This window comes from Myxocyprinus asiaticus, chromosome 21, assembly GCF_019703515.2.
Source record: "Myxocyprinus asiaticus isolate MX2 ecotype Aquarium Trade chromosome 21, UBuf_Myxa_2, whole genome shotgun sequence".
In the NCBI taxonomy this organism is placed as follows: Eukaryota; Metazoa; Chordata; class Actinopteri; order Cypriniformes; family Catostomidae; genus Myxocyprinus; species Myxocyprinus asiaticus.
Window position 1 is genome coordinate 45266864 of NC_059364.1, and position 22404 is coordinate 45289267.

The window sequence follows — 22404 nt, forward strand, 5'->3', positions numbered from 1 at the left end:
AAATCTAATATGATTGGCTGATGAATCTGTCAATCTGACACTACATTCTTATTTGTTTGCAATTTTGAGAGATTTACTGGAAATTCTGATCTGAAGGCACTGACGCAGGGTTCACACATCCTCCGTGAGCGTGGTGTTCATGTTGGACGTTCACATTGGCTGCGTCTCTTCTGCGAGAAACAGCAGCGCCTCTGCGCAGGAAATAAAATTATCTATGGGGTCCTATGCCAATTTTCTTTTCTTTAATAAGGTCGTAATAAGCTGAGGTTATTGCTGTTCAAGGACAACAGTGGGCAGTCATGTGCACTTCATCTTTATCAGCACACTTGGTTGTGATTGGTTAATGTTGTGTCTAAACTGTACACCTATATACGCAGAATGGCAAAAGGTCCAGCAGTTTATTAATTCTTTATTTTATGCATGCAGACATATAAATTGTATTGTATTATATGTTCGGTTTGAATAATTTTGATTTGCTTTTGTGTCTTTTCTATAATCTCCTGATTATTTAGAGTTGTACTGCACCCAAAGCCGGTGTGAGCCGCGTGGCAAAATAGGCTAAATGCCGAAACTATCCACTCACTGCCGTGTATGGGACGCTTCTGGGCATGTCACCTTGTGACTCACACTTGCAGTGTAAATGGTGTCATCTGTTAATATGGTCGCCAAAACGAAAATACGCTGCTCATGCCCCGCTCACGGAGGATGTGTGAACCTGGTGTGAGGGGTGTAGCTTAGACTCACACTTTTAAACATCAAGGAAGAAAATCTAACCTTTTGCCACTATTTGATTGTATACTGACGAAGTCTGCAAATGGACAGAATCAGGAGTGGGAAGCAATGAAAAGCACATAAAGAGAAAAAAAATTTGTATTATAAGACCTGTTACACAAGCAAAGAAGACTTTGCAGGCCCTGAGAGTTCACCACTGAAGGCAGACACCTATGTGGTGGACAGGTTTTGGAACAGAGTTTGTGCTCTATTCTTTTCCAAGTTTTTATTTAACCATGACAGCAAGTCCACAGCCATATGTGAGATATTTAACTAAAGTGATTTCACTCAAGGGCCTGTTGCACTTCAGCAAGCATTTGAAGGTCACACATCCCCAGCACTGCCCCATTCTTAATAAACGCCACCACACCGAAGCACATTTTTTATTTTTTTTATCCCCTTTTCTCCCAATTTGGAATGCCTAATTCCCACAACTTAGTAGGTCCTTGTGGTGGCACGGTTACTCACCTCAATCCGGGTGGTGGAGGAAAAGTCTCAGTTGTTCTGAGACCGTCAGTCCACGCATCTTATCGCGTGGCTCTTCATGCATGACACCGCGGAGACTCCCAGCACGTGGAGGCTCATGCTACACTCCACGATCCACACACAACTTACCATGCGCCCCATTGAGAGCGAGAACCATTAATCGCGACCACGAGAATGTTACCCCATGTGATTCAACCCTCCTTAGCAACCGGGCCAATTTGGTTGCTTAGGAGACATGGCTGGAGTCACTCAACACACCCTGGTTTCAAACTTACGACTCTAGGAGTGGTAGTCAGCATCAATACTCGCTGAGCTCACTGAAGCACATTTAATTGGGCAAATACTCTCAATATTTCTGAAGAGTTTGCCAGTTCTGTCACCATTAATTTCTGCATGATTAAATAAAGAATTATTTTCATTTCCCTAATTATCGTTTTTCCTGTGAGTCAGTCACTTGTAAAACAGGTTATCTGGGTTTGTCTAAAACAAGGAAAAGATGCACAGTCACGGAGAAGTCTTCCCATCCCAAACAAGCTATTAATTATCATTTAGAATGCAAGGTGCATCACACACATCGAGCAAATCCGGATAATCAAATTAACTTGAAATTCAATTTAGCATTTAATTTTTGCAATACTGTTGGAAGGAGGGTGTTTGATTACGCAATGATGCACAGATCATTGCCTGTCAGTCTTTCACATATTTTAAGTTAATAGGTGGCTGTATCTTTACAATAAAGGCTCACTAATTAAGCTTAGCAGGAGATTTTCAACCCTCTAGCCATGAATTAGTCAGAGTGGATAAACTGAAAAACAGGAATTAACATGATGTAATAAAGCAGGTAAAAAAAATTGTAGGTCATCTCAAATGCTTGATTGTTAACACAAACAGAAAGGCATCTTTACAAAGTTCCTGTGCCTTATTGATAATAAATGTTGCACCAGGGATGCAATTCTCAAGGTTTGCCATATTATTTGACCATTTTTCTGACATTTTGACTGACATTTGCCCATAGTAGTGGTGATTCGGAGGAAATTAGACAACTATCCATTTAAAAGGCCTCTTTTCTTCTGAATGTTACATCAATACACGTTCAGCCTCACGTGGGGTTCGTATTTTAGCTTTGACATTCAAGTGTTCCCTTTGTCACGACACGAATGCAGGATAAAAATAGACTTTAAAGATCACCCGTGACCTTCTTGTCAAAGGGTTTTGTGGCCCAAAATTTGAAAGAAACTACCACCAAAAGTATGATAGACTGAGTGTAGAGCATAGTTTGTCTTGTTTGAAATTTGTGTTGCGAATTCACTGAATGTCACTCTAATAGGATGTGACTGACAGACTAGCATAGCAATAAAGCAGAGGGCAATATAAACAACATCTTTTGATGATTGATATATGTCATTTTAAATATAACCGGTCATCTGCGGTTTATTATAGATGTTATAGGGCATTGTGGTTTATCCAGGATAAAGTGCTAAATCGCCAGGCATGAAGAGTTTGAAAAGAAAATACAAGGTCGAAATGTGATGTCTGTAGATCCATTACAGTAAATTATTTACAGAACTGTATTATATGGAAATTATGTTGAAGATTACACTAAATGGTAGGTGATATAATAATCTGAGAAGTGTATCAAATGTTATTATAGTATTCATTCAGGGTATTCAGAATATGGGTAAGGGCCGGCCGCATTTGGCGCATGACCAATAAAAATGGAAACCCCATGAACAGAAAATCCATCAAGAAAATAAATGAGAAAAAATAAAGCAAAGCAAAGAAATATGCAGAGCCTGAATTTTATTGTAAGATTGCAGACAAATTTATATTTAGGGAATTTGTACACTAATTTAAGAGCTATAACATGTAGGTGACAATTAATTTTGTAAATTAATCCACACAGAAGAATAAATCCAATCATAATTTTGTCTTTGAAAATCAGTGCTTTCATATTCTTCTCACTTTCTATTATGTGCAGCATCAGCAGCTCATTGGACGTCTCTTGATTTCAGTGTGAACATGCAGTGCACGTAGACAACTTCCGCTTCAAGCATGATGTACACTGTCACGTTATTTAAACAATCAGATCAGAGGAAACTAGCCAATGAAAACCTCATTTGATTGGTTACAAGAAGCAGGTAGACCCGCTTTCCCCTCGCACTCTTGTGAGTGAAAAAGTCATGCTGAAACTGTGAGCGCAACAAAAGGAAGATGGAACATTGTGTATCAGATTATTTCTGGAAAATATTTTCACCACAAACACAGTCATTTACCCTTTTGCAAAAGTAAATTTTTACACAGACAGACTGATTCTACGTGGTAGATTTTTTGTTAAAGAAAGAAAAAGCACAGGTCACGTGATGCCATGCGAGAAGCAGACGTGTGAGCGAATAGTTCTGTGCACTTTGCTTGATCTTGAAAATAGAAATCGAAGGAACAATATAAGAATTGTTGGAATTCCTGAGCATGAAGAGGGCAGAGATATGGTGAAATTCCTGGACGAGCTCTTCCTGAGTCTGCTCGACATAACAGGCCATAAACTGGAAATTGAGCGAGCTCACAGAGTCCCAGCTAGCAGATCTGCTGAGGGAGACAGGCCCTGATCAATCCTGGCCAAATTTCTGAGATCATCCGATAAAGATCTTGTGTTGCACCAGGCGAGGAGTAAAGGAAAGCTTTCTTGGAAGAATCACAATATTTTCTTGTTCCCGGACTTTGCGAATTCGACAAGAGAGAAACGCGATCAGTTCAAGGAATGTAAGAAACACTTACATCAACGGAAGATCGCTTTTGCACTGATGTTTCCAGGCAAACTGAGAACAGACACCAAAGACGGCCACAAAGTATTTTTATGCCCCCAAAAAGCACTGTCCTTTATAGAAACTATGGGTGAGTAAACCATTGCATGTTACCTATGCGAGTGGACTGACTCGCTGTACATAACTCGACTGTTTAAGGAAGCTGGGCGCCATTTTTGTTTCTTCTGCGTTGGCTCCGCCTAGCGGCTGGAGTTTGTATTGTGAAATGACTGGAACTTTTGCATTGACAGAAGATCGCTTTTACACTGAAGTTCCAGGCCAGATTGAGAATGAACACTACAGATGACCACAAAATATCCACATGCCCACACAAAGGATGTCTTTTATAAAGCTGACGGACTGAGTAAGTCATGATGTATTTTTTTTTTTATGCGGCCTCCGAGTGAATTTGACTCTTGATCATCCGAGGAACCGGGATGTCTATTTTGTTTCTTTTTGTGCTGGTTCCGCCTAGTGGCTGGAGCTTGTTTTGTGGAATAACACTACTTTGGGAAAGTTATGGATGAATCTGTTCATTCTTTGTACTTATGCCTCCTGTTGGCTGGAGTTTGTTTTTTGTGGAGTATTTTCGTGGGACATTGGAATGATAACATCATCTGCTGCACTCATAACAGCCGGCTCACTGAACAATTGTTTGTCTGTCCGAGGAAACTGAACAGCTTTATATCAGCTGGAGTTTGTTTTGTGGAGGAACACACCTTCAAAACAGTTCTGTGAATTAATCTACTTTGTTTTTTCTTTGTTCTGAAAACTTTCTCTTTGTTCTGCATGTTGGCTGGGGTCTGTTTTACAAAGTATTTTCTGTTATGTACTTTTGCCTCACAAAATCTGTATAGAAGCACTGGACTTGAGCAATCCGTTGGCAAAGTTGTCGCGGGGGTTCTCGTATGCGTACATGGACCTTTTGAGTTTAGAGGGATTAACCAGGCGCAATCGTGCGTGGGGTTAATGCGCACGTTTTTCTTGTTTCTGTTTTTATTGTTCTGGGGAAAGTTCGGGGTTTGACTGTTGCATTGATGTTGAAATGTGGTCTTTGTAATCTTGTTTTGGACACACAATTTATTTTTTCTATTACAGTTGTGCTCAAAAGTTTGCATACCCTGGCAGAAATTGTGAAATTTTGTCACTGATTTTGAAAATATGACTGATCATGCAAAAAAAACTTTTATTTTAAATAAAAGTCTTTTATTTAAGTATAGTGACCATATGAAGCCATTTATTATCACATAGTTGTTTGGCTCCTTTTTATATCATAATGATAACAGAAATCACCCAAATGGCCCTGATCAAAAGTTTGCATACCCTTGAATGTTTGGCCTTGTTACAGACACACAAGGTGACACACACAGGTTTAAATGGCAATTAAAGATTAATTTCCCACACCTGTGGCTTTTTAAATTGCAGTTAGTGTCTGTGTATAAATAGTCAATGTTTGTTAGCTCTCATGTGGATGCACTTAGCAGGCTAGACACTGAGCCATTGGGAGCAGAAAAGAAATGTCAAAAGACCTGCGTAACAAGGTAATGGAATTTTATAAAGATGGAAAAGGATATAAAAAGATATCCAAAGCCTTGAAAATGCCAGTCAGTACTGTTCAATCACTTATTAAGAAGTGGAAAATTCGGGGATCTCTTGATACCAAGCCAAGGTCAGGTAGACCAAGAAAGATTTCAGCCACAACTGCCAGAAGAATTATTCGGGATACAAAGAAAAACCCACAAGTAACCTCAGGAGAAATACAGGCTGTTCTGGAAAAAGACGGTGTGGTTGTTTCAAGGAGCACAATACAACAATACTTGAACAAAAATGAGCTACATAGTCGAGTTGCCAGAAAGAAGTCTTTACTGTGCCAATGCCACAAAATAGCCCAACAACACCTTGACACGCCTCACAGCTTCTGGCACACTGTAATTTGGAGTGACAAGACCAAAATAGAGCTTTATGGTCACAACCATAAGCACTATGTTTGGAGAGGGGTCAACAAGTCCTATAGTGAAAAGAATACCATCCCCACTGTGAAGCATGGTGGTGGCTCACTGATGTTTTGGGGGTGTGTGAGCTCTAAAGGCACGGGGAATCTTGTGAAAATTGATGGCAAGATGAATGCAGCATGTTATCAGAAAATACTGGCAGACAATTTGCATTCTTCTGCACAAAAGCTGCGCATGGGACGTTCTTGGACTTTCCAGCACGACAATGACCCTAAGCACAAGGCCAAGTTGACCCTCCAGTGGTTACAGCAGAAAAAGGTGAAGGTTCTGGAGTGGCCATCACAGTCTCCTGACCTTAATATCATTGAGCCACTCTGGGGAGATCTCAAATGTGCGGTTCATGCAAGACGACCAAAGCCTTTGCATGATCTGGAGGCATTTTGCCAAGACGAATGGGCAGCTATACCACCTGCAAGAATTTGGGGCCTCATAGACAACTATTACAAAAGACTGCACGCTGTCATTGATGCTAAAAAGGGCAATACACAGTATTAAGAACTAAGGGTATACAGACTTTTGAACAGGGGTCATTTCATTTTTTTCTTTGTTGCCATGTTTTGTTTTATGATTGTGCCATTCTGTTATAACCTACAGTTGAATATGAATCCCATAAGAAATAAAAGAAATGTGTTTTGCCTGCTCACTCATGTTTTCTTTAAAAATGGTATATATATTACCAATTCTCCAAGGGTATACAAACTTTTGAGCACAACTGTATATCAGATGTCAATTGTTAATATGAGTGGGATATCTTTCTCCATGTGGAATGTGAATGGGTTGGGGGACCCCATAAAAGGAAGGAGGGTTATTTATTTTCTTAAACATAAGAAATATGATATAGTGTTTCTTCAAGAAACACATATTTCCCCACAGGAAGCTGAAAAATTTGGAAAGATATGGGGTGGGCATGTTTTCTTTAGTGCTGGCTCAAGTAAGAGTAGGGGGGTCATTATATTGATAAATAAACATCTGCAATTTAAATGCCTCAAACAGATTAAAGATAAATCAGGAAGGGTCATTGTTGTTCTAGCAGAAATTCAGGGGCAAAGGTTGATTTTGGCTAATATTTATGCTAATAATATTGGGAGGAGACTTTAATCTATTGATGGACTCAGTCCTTAATCATAGTGAAGCAAAAGTGTGTAAGCCCCCTAGAGCAACGGTGACACTTCACAGGATGTGTAAAAATCTTGATCTTGCAGATGTTTGATGACTTTTGAACCCATCTGGTAGAGACTATACATTTTTTTCATCAGTCCATAAGATTTATTCTAGATTACATTTTTCTAGAAGTCCCTCATTTCATCTGTTGTCAACTGCTCAATTGGAAACTTTTTAGTCTCAGATCACACCCTGGTGAGTTTAGAGGTGTTGCCACATACGGAGGAAAATAAATCATACAGCTGGCGCTTTAATGTATCCCTTTTGCAAAATCCTGATTTCCAACAAATGTTAAAGACTGAAATCAATGTCTATATGGATACCAACTGGTCCTCAGTATCCTCTGTGGGCGTGGCTTGGGAGGCACTTAAGGCGGTTCTTAGGGGTCGGCTCATACAGTATGCCTCATTCACCAAAAAATCCAAAGCACGAGAACTAGTGGAGATGGAAAGGAATATTAAAAGTGTTGAGGCAGAGCTGAAATGCAGAATGTCGTCTAATAGCCTCGGAGAATTGACCCATTTGAAATACAGATATAATACTATTTTGTCACAGAAAGTGGAGTTTTGGTTATTCAGGGCAAGACAGACATATTTTTTAGTCAGGAGACAAAGCAGGGAAGCTTTTGGCTAGATATATAAAGCAGTTAGAGTTTTTTCTACCTTTCTTTCGGGTGCAGGTGAAATTTTTACCTCAGCCATTGATATTAATAATGCCTTTAAAGAATTCTATTTCTATAGTTACATGTCTTCGTCTACTGATAATGATATTAGGAATTTTGTGGAACCATTAGAACTCCCTAAATTGACGACTGAGCAAAAAAACTCTCTTGATTCTGAGATAACCTTGGAGGAACTTGATGTGGTAATTAAGGCCTTACCTACAGGCAAGGCTTCGGGGTCAGATGGCTTTGCTGCTGAAGTTTTTAGATCTTATGCTACAGAATTGGCTCCACTTTTGTTAGAAGTTTATTTGGAATCATTAAGAATGGAAAGCTTCCACCAACCATGATGCAAGCCCGGATCAGTCTGGTTCTTAAAAAGGACAAAGATCCATGCGAGTGTAAGAGTTACCGTCCAATTTCCCTGATCCAGCTAGATGTAAAAAGTTGGCTAACCGATTATGTAAATTTATGACATCTCTTATACATATAGATCAGGTGGGGTTTATTCGGGGGTCGTAGCTCTTCTGATAACATTAGACGTTTCATCAATATCATGTAGTCAGTGGTGAATGATCAGACTCTGGTCGCTGCCATCTCACTTGATGCCGAGTCAAAAGGCATTTGATATGGTAGAATGGGATTATCTTTTTAAGATTTTGGAATTAATGTGTTCAGAAGTACGTTTATTGGTTGGATCAAGTTACTTTATAGACACCCGGTAGCGGCGGTACAAACAAATTGATTAATTTCAGATTATTTTACTCTGAATAGGGGCACACGGCAACGTTGCCCTCTTTCCCCATTATTGTTCTGTCTTGCCCTGGAACCATTAGCAGCCGCGATAAGAAAGGAGGATCATTTTCCAGGGGTGATGGCGGGAGGCATGGCGCATAAGCTTCTGCTTTATGCAGATGATATTTTATTATTTGTCTCTGACCCTACTAAATCTATGCCTTGCCTCCACAGAATTATTAATTCCTTTTCCAAATTCTCAGGATACAAAGTCAACTGGTCTAAATCCGAAGCTTTGACTCTAACAGCGTAATGTCCAGTAACGGGCATTAAGTATTTGGGTATTTTATTCCCAACAAATTTGTCTGATTTAGTTAGTTAATTTTGACCCTTTAATAAAAAGGATTTCGAGCGACGTAGACAGGTGGGCTTCATTACTTTTATCGATGATTGGGAAGGTTAATGTTATTAAAATGAACTGTATTCCAAAATTTAACTACCTGCTACAGTCTTTCCTGGTAGATGTCCCCCTCTCTTATTTCAAGCAATTTGAGAGCATAGCGAAGTCTTTTATTTGGAGTGGCAAACGCCCCAGATTACATTTTAGTAAGCTACATAGGCCGATTGACAAAGGAGGGCTAGGCCTACACAAGATTTTGTTTTATTATTATGCATTCATTACATTACATTACATTTATGCATTTGGCAGACGCTTTTATCCAAAGCGACTTACAGTGCACTTATTACAGGGACAATCCCCCTAGAGCAACCTGGAGTTAAGTGCCTTGCTCAAGGACACAATGGTGGTACCAGTTATGTGCTTTAGCCTACTACGCCACCACCTCTCGGTCTCAGACATTTGGCTCATTGGTCGCTTCCACCTGAAAGAGCCCCTCCCTGGTTCTGCACTGAACAAGAAGTTATTGCCCCTATTTTGCCATTGCAAAGCCTTTCTGCCAATCTAACCAGAGAAGTTAAATCACACCCCGTTAGTTGATATTTGCACTCAATATGGACAAAAGTGTCCAGAGTGTTTAATTCAGATATTTATCTAAATGTTTCCTCAAGCCAATGGCTAAACCCCAAACTATGCATTAAGTCCCTTTTTTGTTGGTCAGAGTGGATTGTGATGGGGGTTAATACACTCGGTGATCTTTATGAGAGTGGTGTGATGAGATCCTTTGAAAATTTGGTTCAATATTTTGGGATCCCCAGATCTCAGTTTTTTTAGGTATCTTCAGCTATGCCACTTGCTCTGTACTATTTTTGGGAATAGCATACACCCCCCTAAAGCAGCAGATACTCTGGGAGAGGTGATTTCTGCTTTTGGAAAAGGTCATGAGGCATCACTGTATTACTCCCTGCTAATTCAGAGTCTGGGGGACGGAGTCTCAACCACTCTCAAGAGATTATGGGAGAAAGGTTTAAACTTAGAATTGGAGGAGGGAGAATTGGCTAGGATTTTAAAAAACATAAAAACTGCATCTAGAGATGCAAGGGTGCGCCTTATTCAATTCAAGATTTTACATCGGTTCTATTGGACCCCCTCTAAATTGTATAGGCTTGGTCTTAAAGACACACCCACCTGCTGGCGATGCCAATCAGCGGACGGAGATATAACCCATGTCTTTTGGGGGTGTGTTGAAATTCAAAAGTTTTGGTTAAAGGTGCAGAGTCTCGTGTGCGATGTGTTAGGCATTCAGGTATCATTCTGCCCCAGACTCTGTATCTTGGGTGATGGGGCGGTCATTGACATTGAAAATAGACACATAAAGAGTTGGGTCTTAACTAGTGTCATGATCACCAGGCAGATCATTTTGAGGGGCTGGAGATCGGCTGGAGCGCCCTCTTTTCAGGAGTGGTGCTCAGAGATGGGAAGGGTGGCGGCCTTTGAGGAAGTAACATTCAGAGGAACGGGGAGGTATAAAGTGTTCATGGAGAAATGGGGCGGGTATTTGTCATTTGTGGATATGTGATTATTGTTGTTGTGTTTATCTGTTTATTTATTTATTTTTTGTGCATGTGTGTGTCTATGTGATTTGGGACCACTGTTATGTTGTTGGGATTAGGGTGAGATTGGGATGGGTAATAATTGGGGTTAAGTTTGATTCTATGTATATATGTTTTGTCTTATGAGTTACATATATGTGAATCAATAAAAATTGTTGATCGGAAAACAAGATATATTTGATAAATAAAAAAATCTAAGAGACTGTAAAAAAGAAAATTAAAAAAAAACACTGCGTGAATCCTCTCTAGGTACCTCGTGTCACTATTACAAACCCAGTAACAGTGTTTTTATTGTTATTTTTTGGATCATTTCAATAAAATTCCACGTAAAACACACATTAATCCCATAGACTCTCATTGTAAAAAAGCAAACGCTTGGCAGAGAAATGGTGGCGGGGCAACAATTGCTAAGACAGGATTGGTCAGAAACACTTTTAAGGTGGGGCTTTTTAAGGCACGGACAACTTTTATAATTCTTTTGTCTTAAAAGTCAGTCACTATCAACTGCCATTTTGTGAATGGGGCATCCTTTAAAATTTGTATTATTCCACCTTTTGTGTTCATCAAAGAAAGTCATTTGTTTTTTGTTTTGTTTTGGGGTGGGGGGGGTTGTCAGTGACATGAGGGTAAGTAAATAAATGATGACAAAGTTTTCATTTTTGGGTTAACTCTTCCTTAAAAGTAAATTTCATTAGAAAGTATCTGCGAAGAAGAACATCTAAATGTGACTGAAAAGAAGGGCTAAATATATATATTTTTTTACATATATATTTTATTTATAGTTTTACATGAGGAATATGTGCACGCAGATTTTTACACATCCACTGCCACTTGTGTTTTTCTTATTTAAATTATTTGGCTAATTTGATGAGATATGAGTACAGCACTCTCAGCTCCACGTAAAAGAATATTTCACCAAAAAATGAGAAATCTCTCATCACTTACTATATGCCATTTTATATTTTTATTTATTTATTTATTTATTTTTATTACGCAGAGCTCAAAAAAAAGACATTTTGAAGGAGATATGTGGTTTTGTCCATACAATGCAAGTCAATTGGATCTAAAATTTTCATGTTTCAAAAAGGACATAAAGGCAGCATAAAAGTAATCCATACAACTCCGGTGGTCTTTTGAAGCGATACAATCAGATTTGGGAGAGAAACAGACCAAAATGTAGGCAGCAAATGAAGGAGAATATAGTTCAATTGGGAGGGAATCCCAATAAATATTCATGACTCATCTTGCACACTACAAATTTATATACAATTAAATGCTCTCTAGAATGAGAATGACCCTCCCGCTAAAACAACCTGCCACCAAGGAGGTATATAATTACCGTTATCCATTAGTATTCCCATTCTTCTCAATGGCAGTTACCCACATGGCAAGTACATCCTTGGAAATTTCCAAAACAAGCTTACAACTGTTTCTGAATGACTTGATACAGAAGCTGTTTTATCAGTAAGTGAAGACAGTGCCTAAACAGTCAGTGTCATATTGGCCCTTTTAGAAGCATGAAAAATTAAGCTTTAATTCATATTTTAAATAAATTATACACAGAAGCGAGCAATGGACTTGGATCTGAGCAATGGTTTAAACTCTCAACTGCTGCAAAAACACATGTTATATAGAAAATTATATCAAAAATCTTGACACAACATGAGTAGAACTACTGTACATGGACTACATGCTATAATTGACACTTTTCAGAATTAGCTAGTTGGAGCAGCTGTAACTGTAATTTCGACTATTGTGCAGCCCTACTTTTAACAGCCCTCCAAAAAATTGGACACTGGTAAAGACATCTACTATAATGCAATGATGTTTTGGCCACTTTTACATAGGCTGTAAATAGATAATCATGCTTTGTGCTGCATAATGATGCTGTATCTACCGGTAGGGGCTAATTTAAAAGCTAACCAGCCAAACTGTGACCTCCTGGACAGAACCAGACTGGGGCCCAGACTCAAATCTCACAGACACACCTCAAAAGAGCTTTTTGCACCCTTGTAGTGTATCCACAGTGACAGAGAAACCCACAAACAAACAGAAGCAGTCAAAGGCCACAGCAGGCATTTCCTACTCTCTCTAGCCTGCAGTATAATGTGGATCATACCATTCCTTGCAGCTCATATTTCCAGCTCCACAGCCAAGCAAGGGGTGTGTTTGTCCCAGGCTGTTCCTGGCATAATCTTTAATCTAGAACACAAGACTTGGATCCTCCTTGATTTGTAATTTAACAAAGGTTGCAGACCCATGATCCAATGAACATTGAGCAGCTTTCAATGGTTCAAGGAATAGTTAACCTCAAAATGAAAATTCTGTCATTTTTAATTGCCCTCAAATTGTTCCAAACCTGTATGATTTAAAGTTTTCCGTTGACCAAAAAAAGCTGAATTTTTAAAGACTATCCTGGCCACTTTTTCCCATATAATGAATGAAAACTGAGGCTATCAAGCTCCAAAATGATGAAAAAAGCCTTATGAAAGTCTCATAAAAGTAGTCCATATGACTTCTGAAGCCATATGTTAGCTTTGTGCGAGGAACTCACTGAAATTTAAAGGAGCTGTAAGTGATTTTAACTGTTTTAGAATTTCCACATGCTGAGCCATTGGATTAGCAATGCCCCCTCTTTCCAAAACCCGCACTCCAAAGATACCATATGAGCTTTATTGAGACCAACATCAAACAGAAACAGTTGTCAAAAACAACAGCAGCAAAATAGTGCCCTCAACTGACAATTGGAATGAGCAACATGGCATAAAAATGGCATTAAAAGAATATTCCAGGTTCAATACAAGTTAAGCTCAATCGACAGCATTTGTGGCATAATATTGATTACCACAAAAATTTTGTTTTTACTTGCCTCTCCTTTTCCTTAAAAAAAGAAAAAATCGAGGCTACAGTGAAACAGTTATAATGGAAGTGAATGGGGCCAAAATATTAAAATACTCAAAAGTATAGCCACAAGCCATAAACAATATGCATGTTAACATATATTTAGTGTTATAAAATCGCATACTAAGCTTTTCTGTGTAAAATTATAGCCAATTTTACAACTTCATTACCATGATGTAATGTCAACAAACCCTAAAACGACTGTAAAAATGACGATTTAAACAACTTTACAGCTCAAATAATACAGTACATGTGTTTTAACAGAAGTATTAATGTAAGTGTTTTATAAAATTATAAGCTTCACATTTCTGACTTTAAATCTTTCAAAAATTGGTTCCATTCACTTCCATTGAAAGTGCCTCACTGTAACTTCGATTTTTGCTTCTTTTTTTTTTAAAGAAAAGGACAGAGTTGAAATTCTTTTTTGTGATAATCAACATTATGACACAAATGCTGTGGATTGAGCCTAACTTGTATTGAACCTGGAATATTCCTTTAAGCCTCAATAATTTGCTGCAACCTCAATACCGTGAGAAGGTGCAAAATGATTGACAGGCAGAAAGCGTCAGAGACCGAGGCTCACGGACACATTTTGGTTTGCTGTTTACAGAGTCTATTGCTGTCACAGAGACATGTGAGATATGACTCACAACACTTATTTTATTAATATCTTTCAGAGAATAGTAGGACCATTTTTTGCATACCTTTCCATTAAAAATTGCTTACAGCACTAAGGCATTTTTTTTTTTTTTTTTTTTTACTGAAAATCATCTTGCCTCATTTATGAGAGAAGTCTCAATGTCTAATTCATGAAAAAATTGCTCTTTTGAGTTGGATCTTCACAAAAGTGATGTCAAAAGAATGGTGCTTCTCAGAGTGGTGTCCCAACTTAACTAGTCCTAGTCACTCTAAAGTCCTCTGCAAAACCCTATACTCATTCCAAGCATATAGCAAATAATTAAGCCTGATGACCATTAAACCAAACTGAACTTTATGTGCATAGGTTTCTAATGTTGGCAAATCCTTAAACAATGCTTCACATATGTCCACTGTACATTAAAGTAAATTTTTATAGGTTACTAATGTTGAATAAGTGTTATTAAGCATTTATATGTGAGATAAAATGTAATCCTTTTTATGCTTGTTGTTATAACCACATATCAATTATTTATAGTGCATTTTTAAATGAATTATTAGTGATTAATGAACCCCTTTATAAACCCTTAACAAAGGGAATATTCATATGAGGTGTTACTGGATATAGTGAGTTTGGAGCCCCAGTCCTCATTTACTTAAATTAAATGGAAAAGAGCAGCCAGGATGTTCTTCAAAAATTGAACTTTTGTGTTTCACGGAGTCATATGGGTCATAACATGAAAGTGAGTAAATATATTTTCATTCACTCTTCATTTCAACTATTTTCTTTTAATTTGCACAGGTTTCTTTTGATAAATAAATAAATAAATGATTAATTAGTTAAAAATAGTTCATATTCTCAGCTCAGAAATCTCACTTTTTCTTGTTTTCATAGAATAATTGCCAAAGGGAAGAAAACATGCTGTGCGCTTAGTGGTCCTCTTGACGCAGAGGCTTTCAAAACTGATTTACTTCATAAAGCTTAGATTTGGCTGCACCTACAATATGGCTTTTGGTTATATTTTGATAGTAAACACTTACTTATGCACAGTGCAGTTTCCAAAACAAACTCATTTGGCAGCTGAGTTTGAAACACAGCTGACGCCTCAGTCAAAGTTGTTTGTAGCTAAACTGACAGACAGCTGTACGCTATGATGATTACAGTTTGTCTTGGATAGAACGATAACCTAATGTATTAACAAGAAATCCTGAAGGCTTAAAAAAAATAAACATCTAAGTGTCCTGCTGGGGGACAAAAAAAACACACACACACAGCTTAAACCAGCCTAAGCTATTAATTGCCTGAATACTCCACACCAATAGGCACATATTAAACCTCCAACAGATAAAATTTCCCCATCTCAGGTATCAAAGTCCTTTTATTATTTCCTTTTTCTTTTCTTTTTTTTTTTTTTTCCTGATTCAGACACCTTTTGTTCTAAATATGGTTATAGAATATTACATAATGCCTACCTCAGTGCCCCCCAAAAATTAAATTTTGACTGATGAGACATAAATAAATAGAGGATTATGAAACTATTTGGTGTGTCTATATTTTATTAGCAGATTTTGGTTGACAGTTTTGGAGCTGTCACTGCAGTAGAGCTGCACAGCTGTCATCTGCTTTACGCTGTATATCATATAAAGGGCGAATTCCGAACAGCATTTTCGGGCTCTTCAAGGGCATTTCAGGAAGGGGATGCCACTCGAAAGGGTCCTTCAAAACTAACTTGAGAAAATCAATCTTTTTACAAAGGGCCCTTTTAAAGACTGGTAGGGAAGGGTACATTGATCTATAGTAATTCCATGTTCCCTTCAGAGTACCCACATCAAGGGTTCTGTCACTCAGAGTGAGTAGGGCATAGGGATGATCATTTTTGATTGGAATATGCCCAAATAATCTGCTTTCTGCCTCATTCTATGAATGGAATTCATGTGATATCAGTATAAGCAGCTGTAAGGTTTATGCAGTAGAAAATGTTTCATTTGTAATGTTCATTATGCATTTATGGTGCTAATGCTAATGGCTAATGCTAAACATGGCCAGAATCACATGACAAGGTCTTGGAAAATGTTTCATAATACTAAAAGTTATAAAGTGACATTGAACTTTAGCAGACTTCTAGCTTTAGCTCCATTGTGTTTCAATGTATCAACAAGGTCAATGTCATGTATTATTTTATATAAAAATGTTATGGAAATAAACTGCCGATCAATTGACCAAAAATGTGTCTTTTACTAACTTTTTTTTTTTCATAACCTTTATTAATTCTGAATTTTGGACAACAAACTTCCAAGTGTCCACTTTCAAAAGAGACCACAATTGCATGTAATAAAAGAAGTGATGAACTCCAGCCATTTTAAGCCATTGAACAAATTTGAATGTGTCTAATATGCAGTTTAACACTGTCCTGGGGAAATGTAAGTGTCTGACCAGCAATTATGATGCTATTATGTTTTGATTAAGGTGTGGTTGACAAGGTGAACAAATATACCAGGTTTTACCAGGTCATTTTATTCACTGACCCCTGGTCACCCTTTCCATAAGTGGCCCGCGAGCAAGGTAATTTGAGTATCCCTGCACTATAGTAAAAGTGTTTTGTTGTCATAAGATAGGACTAAGGATCAGAGCGAAAAGTGTTTATACTGTAAACTGATGTGAATCTGCAGTGTAACTCGGGAAGTCTCTGTTGTTGTAGTGCCTCTAGTGTTCATTTCGCAAGGAAACTGCTGTGATACGTACAAGGAGCAATGTAAGAATAACTTTATAGGTATAGTAATATGATTCTATGGGACCAGGTTGCTGTCGCCACATGATTGAAGTTCATTATAAAATGTATAGTTCTGACTAAAGTCTGTGAATGAACTGTAATCGCAACATTCTATGTAATGTTAAAATACATAAAATACAATGCACATATTGTGTAACTATGTTGTTCTGCAAAATTCTTACAATATTCACATTTGCTGCAACTGAGGTTGAGGTACAGGTAGTGTTAGGGTTTAGATAAGGGTTTAGGGTAAAGGTAAAGGTTGGGGTAGTGTAAGGGGTTAAGATTAACTTTGTAACTACAGATGAAATTAAATGCAGATACTTTAAATGTAAGTACAATGCAACAACATATAATAAGTACATTATAACAAATGATTAAGTACATAGTAGTTCAAAACACCTAATGAAAAGTGGGTACTCTAGTATAATGGAATGGAAATGTGTGTGCATGCAATATAATGTCTAACTATTAGCTGTTCTTCTAATTTAACTTGTTTTGTTTTCCAGAATTGTTTCTCTGTTCTTTCAAAGAAAGATAACTTGTTTTGTTTTCAGCCTCTCCCAGTTTGCATCTGCAGATAACCATCAATTTATCTCAATCTATCCTGTCTGAATTCCTCCTTGGAATAATCCAAATCAGCAGCAGAGTCCTTCTCTAATGTCAGATTTAAAATGTTATTGTCTTGCAAACTCCCCACCTTGTAACATTTTCATGTTTTCTCTAGAGACTTTGCTCTGTGATTCAATGGTTCTGCAATTTTGAGGAACTTGCTAAGAAAATAACAAAATGCTTATGGCACCAGAATGAAGCCACATGTTTTGAACACTATTTAATTAAGTTTGCATAAATACTGGCATGTCAACAGCGGTTTTGAATCTCCACATGTGGGTGTGTCACTGCTTTTTTGGATAATTATACCCCAGCCTACATCAGCACCCTCTCACTGCAGCTCAGCTCGCCTCTGCCCACATCTCAAACAGCCCAAAGGCTGTCAAGGGCCTGTGGGTTTTGCCATATGATAAGAGAGCGCATCAAAGCCGGGAAACACTAGCAGGGAGCTTAGACAGGCAGATGTGTACTTCCCCTACAATTCTGCTGCCTTAACCTTTTTATCTGCACAAGATGGTGAACCACTTTGCCTTGAGAAATTACATACGCCAATGGTTCTGAACTGATATGGTTGTGGACAGCAGGAAAAAACAGCCTGATCTCATAAAAATTAGGTGACTGTGGTGACAATATTGCAAAATGTCATTACGTGGTTCATTTTTCCGATAGCCGCAGTCCAAGGTGTAATGTCCATTTAGGGGTGTTAAAAGCGAGTTAAATTTTCTCCTAAACAGATGAGGTTTTTAGGTTAATACTCTGTTGAGTTTTAAATCAACAAAACCCATGTCCCTACTCTAAACCTTAAACTTAAAATCGACAAACCTCCCTACCCTAAACCTTGAACCTAAACCTAACGGATAGTGTTATAAAAGCAAATGTGAGGTGAAAAACAGATGAGATTTTAAAGATGAATGCACTGTCCAGTTTAAAATCAATAAAGTCGACCTCCCTACACTAAACCTTAAACCTAACCGATAGTGTCATAAAAGCAAATGTGAGATGAAAAACACAATTTCTGAAGCAACAGTTTCATTTTGTGGTGCTTCTACAGTTTGTCACTTTTGGCTCACATGTCGACTTGTGTGTTCTTCAGTACTCGACCCCATCCTAGAACAAGCTTGTAAATATAGCTGGTTATCTAATGTATCCAATATCATATGTATCACCTCACAATCATGCACTATAGTTTAAGTGTTTAGATGTTATAATAGAGCAATTAAGTGTTTATGAACTGATAATCTGCCATTTTACTCGTGATTTGTGTGAAAGTGAATAAAAGCCAATGTTGCTGTAGCACCTTTCATTTCACCAGGAAACTGCTGTGATACATACAACGAGGTACGTAAAAATAATTTTGCAAACATTATAGTAACATGATTCTGTGAGACCTGGTTGGAAGAAAAAAAACAAAACAATGCCAAATACAAATAATAAAATACAACTAGCCACATATTAAGATCAAGTACAGTATGTAACCAAGTATTACAATTTGAGATGGAAAATGTAAATGTTTAAAGAATCAGGCATTGAAAAATCCATATTGATTGACAACTGTTCTCAATACTGGGAGATATAAATATAAATGTCAGTGGTGGTTACGGCCTTGGTTAGGACAGCAAAATACATGGGCGTGTCGACTTTTAAAAGGGAGAGGAAAACTATATTCCATATTTCTGTATTCCCATATCTTTTGTTGTTGATATCAAAGGCTGTACGTCTAATCAAACTCTTAAGGATTTTGGCACAAATTCATCTGTCACTTGATAGAAGACACTTGATGTCCAATGTAAAATATTAACTGAAGCAGTTATCTGATAAAACTGAAAAGTTGCTAAATCAACAATGAAAAGTAAAGCATCTTGAACAATGCTCCATAAATAAAGTTTAGCTAATGAAACCATAAGGCACAGCCAACACGAGGTGTTGGGTAGATAACACTTACTTAACACTCTTGGTCTTGGGAGCCATGTTAATAAGACTGGATCAGATATTAATGATTTAAACAGTCAAACAATATTGTGTTAAATCGCTTTATTTAAAATAAATGCCACATTGTTTGATATTTTATCAAATGGATTGACACGTATACATTTTTTAATTGTGGTTTTACTGTCCAAATACTTTTAAGGGGCACTCCATATTGAGCTCCAATATTTATCTGTGGCATAATTTTGATATTTTTAAATATTTTCTGCATACATGCACATATCTGTGACATACTGTATTTTATACAGTATCACTAAAAACCATACATAATGCAAATTTAATATATGCCATATATCAAAATCATAATAATCATAAATCCTAAAATCATATTGGTGGGTTATTTGATTTGATTTATTAGTGTGTTAGTAATGAGAAATGAGTTATGACTTATGAAGTGATTTGCTAGAAATTAATTTCACATATTCACATATAGTTCAGTGACTCATGATTGTCGTGCCATATTTTAATTCCTGCCAAACACCTGTTGCCTTTCTAATCATGAACTATCATGCAGCAAATTATTGTAAGTTATTAGCAATGACCTGTTGCTACCCCAAACATCTTAACTCTATGCTGGAATTGGAAGTAAAAGGTTAATTCAACATTTTATCTTTAAATATATAAGATACATTTAAGTCAAGTTAGGCACTGTCAATCCTGAAGGACACTGAGAAAAAAGCCACTCAATAATTAACTGCTGCTACATCCACTTGCTTTTTACTTTTAGAGCACAAAACACAGGCCTTTTTGCTCATGTGGCCACTTACCTTTCCAAAGGTCCTGTGTGGTTGTTCCAAGGCCATATGTGTGTTTGTTTGTACAGAGGCTTCTGTGCTGGTATTCCTTTCCCCTCTGTGTTTAACTTCACATGGTTGAGAGTGTAGTTATGATAACTCTAGAGTGCTGTACGCTTCCAGTTATAGAGCTGAAAAAGCCACAAATAGACTGCAGACAGCAGGGAGCCCCTACAGGCTTTAATGGCAACAATCACCACTAGATCGTCATCCAACTTCTGGAATTATCACAGACTGGATCACTGAAAATGTTGAAAAAGCAAAAGTGTGAATGTGTAATTGGAGTAACTGTATTGTTTTGTCACAGAGTTTTTATTGTTTGCATTCTGCAGTTTGTATCCAAACATTTACACAACATTTGCATATGGCATTTTTTTTTTATTTATTTATTTTTTTTATTTATTTTATACTTTTTGGATTAACACTAATTACACTATGTAACACAATTTTTGTTCCTGGGTAGTAAGTGTTATTTCCTAATTGCTTATGCCTCAGAAGTATAGAAAATGGCTATTATTCCCCACAAACTTTGCTTTTGTAACCAGGACAGTGATATTTTGAAATGTACCTATTTCCAATGAGAAAACGGGCAAATTTGTGTCTTTTCGTTCACATAAAGTCAGAAAAAAACCAACATATGAATCCAAATTAACATGTATTTATACTAAAGTAATACAAAAATGTCTACAAAAGATTTAGAAGTGAGTAGTTTTTCGAGATTTATGATTATACTGTAAATCACTTTCACGAATCAGCCCCCAAATGTAGTCTCCCATCATGTTCTCGTTATACTGGCCTTGGTAGCGGCGTTCAAAGTCCAGTATATTCTGATGGAAGCGCTCGCCTTGCTCCTCCAAGTACACTCCCATGTTCTCCTTGAATTTATCAAGATGAGCATCAAGGATATGGACTTTGAGGGACATCCTACAGCTCATTGTGCCGTAGTTCTTCACCAGAGTCTCAACCAGCTCCACGTAGTTTTTGGCCTTGTGATTGCCCAGGAAGCCCTGAACCACTGCTCCAAGCCACATACTAGTGAGCTTCTTGGGGAATTCATTGCACTCCAGGATCTTCTTTATCTGTGGTCCTACGAAGACACTGGCTTTGACCTTTGCCTCAGACAGCTTAGGGAAGAAGTCTTGAAGGTACTTGAAGGCTGCCGACTCCTTATCTAGAGCTCTGACATATTGTTTCATAAGGCCCAATTTGATGTGCAGTGGTGGCATCAGCACCTTCTGGAGGTCCACCAGTGGCTCCCACTTGATGTTGTTCCTCCCCACAGAGAACTCGGTCCGCTGTGGCCAGTCCCACATGTGGTAGTGCGCATTGGTGTCCCTGCTGTCCCAAAGGCAAAGATAGCAAGGAAACTTGGTAAAACCACCTTGGAGACCCATCAGGAATGCCACCATTTTGAAGTCTCCTATGACCTCCCAGCCATACTCATCATACTTCAAGGTGTCCAGCATGGTCTTGATGCTGTTGTAATCCTCTTTGAGGTGCACCGAGTGAGCCAGGGGAAGAGACGGGTACTTGTTGGCTTTGAGGCTCCTGGATGAGCCTTTTGGACTCAAGATGGCACTGAGTATGGCTGCTGTGTTGCGAGCTCCGAAACAACATTGTAGTTTTTTGTTTGTTTTGTTTACAATTCTTATGTTTTTTGTCTTGGATGTTGTCTGCCTTATTGACTATGACAGACAAACACTTTTGGACATTGGTTCTGCAATTACACACCATAAACCGGACTTCAAATTCCTCAATGCCGACCCGCTGTTTACAAATACACCAGCGGAGCCCTTTGTCTGGGCTGCCCGGCCGCGAAAACGCAGAAGAAAAAAGGGAAATCTCATCGGCGTTCTCATCAGAGTAAGACGTTGCACAAATCAACCCTGCTACCCAGTATTCTACTGGCAAATGTTCAGTCTCTGGACAAGAAGCTCTGTGAGCTGAAAGCGTGGATCTCTTTCCAACGAGAGACGAGGGACTGCTGCATTATCTGCCTTACAGAAACTTGGATGTCTTTTGAGATTCCAGACTCTTCCAGGAATTTACATTCTATCAAGTTTTTCTGCT

The 22404-nt window shown here is 38.0% G+C and overlaps 1 protein-coding gene across 1 annotated transcript in view; it reads right to left on the reverse strand.

The window, feature by feature from the left end:
• The window catches only part of LOC127411735 (muscular LMNA-interacting protein-like), a 44231-nt gene extending 23822 nt beyond the window's left edge, over window positions 1-20409 (reverse strand). The window contains exon 1 of the mRNA XM_051647458.1: window positions 20308-20409. Coding sequence (XP_051503418.1) covers window positions 20308-20343 — 36 coding nt within the window. The 5' untranslated portion in view covers window positions 20344-20409. The remainder of the gene's footprint in view (window positions 1-20307) is intronic.
• Window positions 20410-22404: the final 1995 nt, after the last annotated feature.